The 6421-nt window shown below is 51.9% G+C and overlaps 1 protein-coding gene across 1 annotated transcript in view; it reads left to right on the plus strand.

Moving 5' to 3' along the window:
* The window catches only part of LOC103599747 (obscurin-like), a 155222-nt gene that overhangs the window by 105517 nt on the left and 43284 nt on the right, over positions 1–6421 (plus strand). Inside the window, 1 exon segment of the mRNA XM_008583906.1 lies at positions 306–419. Coding sequence (XP_008582128.1) covers positions 306–419 — 114 coding nt within the window.

Genomic DNA, 6421 nt, shown 5'->3' on the forward strand with positions numbered 1-6421 from the left:
AATGAGGGGGATGCAAGCTCGGGGCATCCATCCAGGTCATGTCATGGGACGTGAGGAATCTGCATCCTCAACCAGAACAGAATCTTCTTCTCTACTGTCCTCACCACTCCCCTGTGAACAGCCAGCCCCGATTCCAGATTGGAACCCTGGATGAAGGATGGCAAGGGACTGTCCTTGTAGCAGCCATACCCTTGGATGCAGGGCTACTGGCACAGGGCAGGGTGACCGCTGGGATGTACCCAAGGGCACCATAAGTGTGACATCCCATCCACGGAGCTCTCAGTGCCCCATGTGTATGTCCACAGGTCCCCCAGATTTCGAAGAGGAACTGGCTGACTGCACAGCTGAGCTGGGCGAGACAGTCAAGTTGGCCTGCCGTGTGATGGGCACACCCAAGCCTGTCGTCAGCTGGTACAAAGGTACACTGCTGGGGCCAAGAGTCCCCAGCCCCACTGTGGGTGTGGGCCCTGCAACAGAGAAGATCCGCCTGGAGAGAAACGGGCTGTGCAAAGGCTGAGGACCCAGTGCGGGAGGCTGGTCAGGGGCCTGGGGCATGAGGGACAGAAACAGACCGCCCTGTGCAAGGGGGCTGAGCTGATAGCGGGGAGACAGGTGACATGCAGGGAAATAAACCTAAATATAAAGTCGAATGGTGATGTGGCCGCCCAGAGGAATTAAGGCAAGGGGCAGAGTGATGGCTCAGGACAGGCTTCTGAGGCAGACACATCTGAAGAGCTCTGAATGAGCAGCAAGGCAGCCTTGAGAGCATGGCGTGGGGAGCAGAGGTGGAGAAACTGAGGCGGACACTGCTTAGGTGTTGGAGTGACTTGTGTGGCCATGTGAGCAGGATGAGCCACAAGGGTGAGGGTGGTGATGATGTTGGGGTTTGAGGGTCATGGTTGGCATCTGGCATTTGACTCATGATGGGAGCTGTGAAATTCAGGGGTCAGAAGGACCAATCTCACTTCTGATATTAGTTGCAAGTTCAGGGGTCCCCAAGACCACCTTCACTTTTGACATCAAGTGAGGGGCTCCAAGACAAACTTCACTTATGACACCTACTACAGGTTCAGGGGCCCCCAAGACACACCTTCAGGTTTATTAATTCACTAGTAGGACTCATAGAACTCATCAAAGCCGTTTTACGCAGGGTTATGGCTTATTGTAGCAAATAGACCCAAAGTAAAGTCAGCTACGGGAAGAGGCGCCTGGGTCAGGGTCAGGGTCCAGGCATCACCAAGCACAGGCTTCCAGTTGTTCCCTCCCAGTGGAGTCATGTGGACAGCACCTATTTTTCCCAATAACAGTGTGTGACAACATGCATGGGGTATTGCCAACCAGGAAAGCTCACTGAGCCTTGGTGTCCAGGGTTTTATTAGGGCTTAGTCATGTGGGTATGCCTGACCACTTGTGTGGCTGACCCCAGCCTCTAGCCCTTCCCAAGGTCGAGCTGATACTGCATGGCCCGGAGCCCCCACCAAAAATCTTATTGTTACCATAGAGTATCTGGTGTGGTCCAGAGCCTCCACCATAAACCTCATTGTTAGCAAAGAGTACCCGACGTGGCTCAGAATCTACACCATAAATCTCATTGTTAGCATAGACAATCTGACATGGCCCAAGGCCACCAGGAAAATAGACACTTTTATCAGGCAGGACAGCCTTTTACCTGAAGGCTTTCAGGTCACCTTCCTGGAGGATCAGGGGCCAAGGCCAGGCCTCTCTTTGGGCAGCATCGACCCTTCAGTGTACTGGAGCCATGTAGAATTTTGAGCAGCAGAGGGACACAGTATGGCTTCTATTATCTGTCACCTTGGCTGCAATGCCAGCAACCTTCAGGGGATAGCTAAGCGGGGGCACAGAGAAGCAGCCTGGGAATCAGGGTGTTAACACTGGGGGCTCAGGCATGGGTGGTGGCTGTGGTTGGCTTCTGGATGTATTTTGAAGGCAGAGCCAGCTAAATTTGCTGATGGGTTGGAAGGGATGTGTGGGAAAGGGATTGGTGTCCGGGAAGACCACATGGTTGGGACACAGTGGTTGCATTTATGGAGGTGGGAGGACCCGGGGAGAGGTAGTTTGGTGTGCAGACAGAGCTGGGCTGGGGAAAGAAGTGTCTGATCTGGGGAGGACTGAAGATTTGAGGTGCCCGTGGGTGGAGGTGTTGGGGTGGTTAGAAAATCTAGAGTTCAGGGGAGGGGTCTCTCCTGAGTTGAGAAATGGGGGAGTTGTCCATGTATCTGAAACATCTGGTCGATATGGACGTGGAATGACTGGAGAGAGATGAGGTCCAGCATGGACACTTGGGGGCTCTGACTTACAGAGTCTGGAGAGAGGAGGAAAAATGAGACGAAGGGAAGGAGCAGCTGGAGGGAAGGGAAGGCCCCAGGGAGCCCATGAGGAAGGACAGCCAGGTGGAGAGTGACCAAGAGCACCCAGAGCTGCTCGAGAGTCCCAGGAACCATGACAGTCTGCCCTTGTGCCCCACTTATATGCATGCAGGCTGGCGTGCCATGGTTTATACATGTACACACTCTGCACACGCTTTTATGCATAGAAGTACATGTCACACACATGCAAACACACGTACGCACCAGATACATGCCACACACATATACACATAGATAGGATATGCATATACATATGTACACAGGCACCACACGCCCATACGTGCATAGACACACACTGTACGTACATTTGTACTCAGACACACACCACACATGCATACATATAGGTAACACACACGCACACATGTACATAGACATGTACACATATGTAGATACATGCGACACAATACATGTACAGACATGCACTGCACACATTTACGTATAGATAATACGCACAGGCTCGTGTGTACATAGATACCACACACACACACATACGTAGATATGTGCTACACCCATGTATGCCCATATACACACAGATACCGTATGTAGATATACTACATATTTATGTGTACACATACATGCCATGCACATATATACATACTGCACACATCTGTACACATACACACCAGGCATATATACCTGAACACTAAAAACTTATACACACATATATACGTAGTCACACAACATTCATACAGATACCGTATGTAGATATACTACATATTTATGTGTACACATACATGCCATGCACATATATACATACTGCGCACATCTGTACACATACACACCAGACATATATACCTGAACACTAAAAACTTATACACACATATATACGTAGTCACACAACATTCATATGTGAGGGCACTTCAAAATATTCATGGAAAAATGGAATTGAAAGACAGTACAAATCTTTCCATGGACTCTTTGAAGTCCCCTTGTGTGCATACATACGTAGATACACACACAGACACACAGAAGACACAAGACCTGTGGGTCCGAGACAAAGACGGTCTACTGCTCCTTGTCAAGCTGCAGGCAGGGCAGCACCTTGTGTCGGTTCTCCATACTCCATTCCTCACAGACAGCCTGGGGAGACCATATGTTACGTGCACTTGCAGTGGGCTGCACCATGGATTTGGGGGCTTCGTTTCTACTACATGGGATCTCCAGGGAGGGAGACATCTCTGCTCCACTCTCCTGGAATATCTCCTTCTATGAACATTCTCAACTTGGCCATGAATGCCGTTATCCAGCACTTCTAGCCTGCAGGCATATGAGCCACCCACGGGGTGCTGTATCCCAAGGGACCTAGCTCCACCCCATTTTCACATGGTGCCAGTCTCTGCTGGGCTTTACCAGGTATATGCCACTCCCTCGGCCACCCTGACTAATCTGACCAACATGGCCTGGGACCCAGTCCATCTGGTATGACTCGTGCTTCATTTAATGAGGGCTCTTGGCAGGACTTGGCACCAGGAAGAGGCCACCTGTGTGACTGACCCCAGCTGTGTCCCCAGGGTCCCACATCCAGCCAGCTGAGCAATTCCATACAGCCAGGTGACTGTCTCCTTGAGTTTCTACAGTGACTTTCATGCCCGGCCTGAGGCATTAATTCAGGCCCAGCATTACCTTATCTACCTGGTACAGCATTACCTGATACACCTGCCCAGACACTGCCTGGCCCCAAGGAGGAAGGTTTGGGAAATGCTACCATTTATAACAACCCTAGCCAGTTGAGGCTGACCTCAGTGCCCCTGGGCCAGGGTGGTGTTAGTGACCACTCAAGCTAAAGGCAGGGATGTATCTTGTGCTGTCTCTTCTACTAGAAAGACCCCGATTGTAACTAGAACCTATCGCATGTGCACATGAATAATGATCTTGGCTCCCTCTGGAAGCTTTAAGTCCCAGAGGGCAGCCTCGCTAAATGGGAGATCTCCGCAGTTGTCTGAGGGCTACGTGATCTACTGGTAGGGTTCCCTTAAACACACTACAGTCTTCTGTAACCACCTCAGGGTGCACATCATCATGTGTATGGGATGGAGGCAGGTCCATGTCTGGTTCCAACACAGAAAGTCCTTAGAGCATGATTATTGTTTACAATTTGGGGGCTCCCAGGGGGACACACTCCAGACAGCACTGGTTGACAGTGTCTCCCACAGGGCTCCCACAGGATCACCTCAGCTGTCAGGTAATTCTTACCTGGGCTGTTAGGTAAGCCTCACCTGGGCCAGCTGATAAGCCTTCAAGTCCCCAGTTTAGTCCTAATCATTGAGTCTAGTTCTGGTTTTGGAGGAGCCATCCCAGGGTGGTCGGTCCTTCCTGTCCTGCTTGTCCACAACCAGCTGGGGGCGTTTGTCCACCCACAAATGACTGCAGATGGGCTAGAGAAGACACCCAGCTGGGACATGCAGGAGGAGACATCCCTGTGTCCCCTGGTCAGAGCCGTCAGGTGGCCCGAACTGGTGGACACAGTGACTGGTTCCTGGTGGTGGCTTGGGAGAGCCGACCCAAGGGTCTTCCTTCTGGAGCAGGGCTCCAGGGTGGATCATTAACAACCCACTGCCCCGCACACCCTGGGGACTGAGGGGCTTTCTTCCCAGCCACCGGAGTTGCTCTCTTACAACCTGCCCAGAACCTGTCTTTTTACCCAACCATCCCCTCCTCATGACAGACTATCAGCTCATTGTTGAGTAGCTCTTGTGATCAATGGTTCCTGGGGACTGAGGGGCTTTCTTCCCAGCCACCGGAGTTGCTCTCTTACAACCTGCCCAGAACCTGTCTTTTTACCGAACCATCCCCTCCTCATGACAGACTATCAGCTCATTGTTGAGTAGCTCTTGTGATCAATGGTGCAGGTCGCCAAACTGCAGATGGTCCATGCTGCACATGCGTGGTCTGTGTTGACCACAAGGCCATGTGGTGTGGCTAGAGCTGGCTGTTCACTGACCAGAAGGTCTCTCTGTGGGCAGGCACCACAGATAGCCCCAAGGGGTGGCTGGTTCTATGGATGTGCCAGGATGGAGAGTGGGGGTGCCCTGTGCAGTGGGGCCTCCCTTCCTGTAGACTGGAGAGCATCTCTCTTGGCAGCCCCCAGTCCAGCATGTGATGTAACCTCTGAATCTATGCCCAGTTTGCGATGGGGCTCAGAGGCATGACACAGTGGCTGCTCCACACAGGAATGCTGGTGATCTGGGTGGGGAGTCCCCATCAGCAGCCTCTATTTGCTTCCCCAGTTCATGGCCCCAAGGAGGAGTGACTTTAAGCTGCTGGTCTATAGTTTTTTAAGTGGCAAACCAAAGAGCTAGGCCATTTGCAACAGCTCCAGGGTTGCTAAGAATTTAACAGTGTTCACGAAGAAGAGTAGCATTGGGAAGAGCTACAAGAATGGTCTTGAGGGCTGGCCCAGTGGCGTACTCGGTAGAGTGCGGCACTTGGGGGCGCAGCGGCGCTCCTGCCGAGGGTTCGGATCCCATATACAGACTGGTCCGCTCACTGGTTGAGCGTGGTGCAGGCGTGACACCGAGGGTTGTGATCCCATTACCGGTCATGAAAAAAGACAAAAAGGAAAAAAAAAAAAGAATGGTCTTGGGCTCTGCCTGCTAAGCCGAGGACCCCGCCTCTCCTTGGTTGGTTCTGAAGCTGGACAGTTTTGAAAACCAGTGTGCACTGCTGGATTTCAGCTTAGCCGGATGACAAGTGACCCAAGCCCAAACCCCTGAGGGAAGCTCCACGAACTCAGACCCGCATGGAGCCAGCAACTGTGCATCAGGCAGTGGAATGGGGAGTTGAAGCTTCTCCCACCTGGAGGGCAGCCATTTGTTCACGTTCAGCCAACAAGCCAGCTCTCTTTCCATCTGACAAATGAGGCTGGGTGGGCCCTTCCCACCCTGTTAGTCAGGGAGTCTGTGTTGTCCACCCCAGAATGGAGAGTCACAAATTCTCACTGGGTCAGCTGTCTGGTTTCCACCAAAGTCCTGTCACATGCTAATAGCTGATTTCCAAAGGGGGTGTGTATTAGTCCATTTTTGTGTTGCTATAAC

This window comes from Galeopterus variegatus, unplaced genomic scaffold, assembly GCF_000696425.1.
Source record: "Galeopterus variegatus unplaced genomic scaffold, G_variegatus-3.0.2 Scaffold3078, whole genome shotgun sequence".
NCBI lineage: Eukaryota > Metazoa > Chordata > Mammalia > Dermoptera > Cynocephalidae > Galeopterus > Galeopterus variegatus.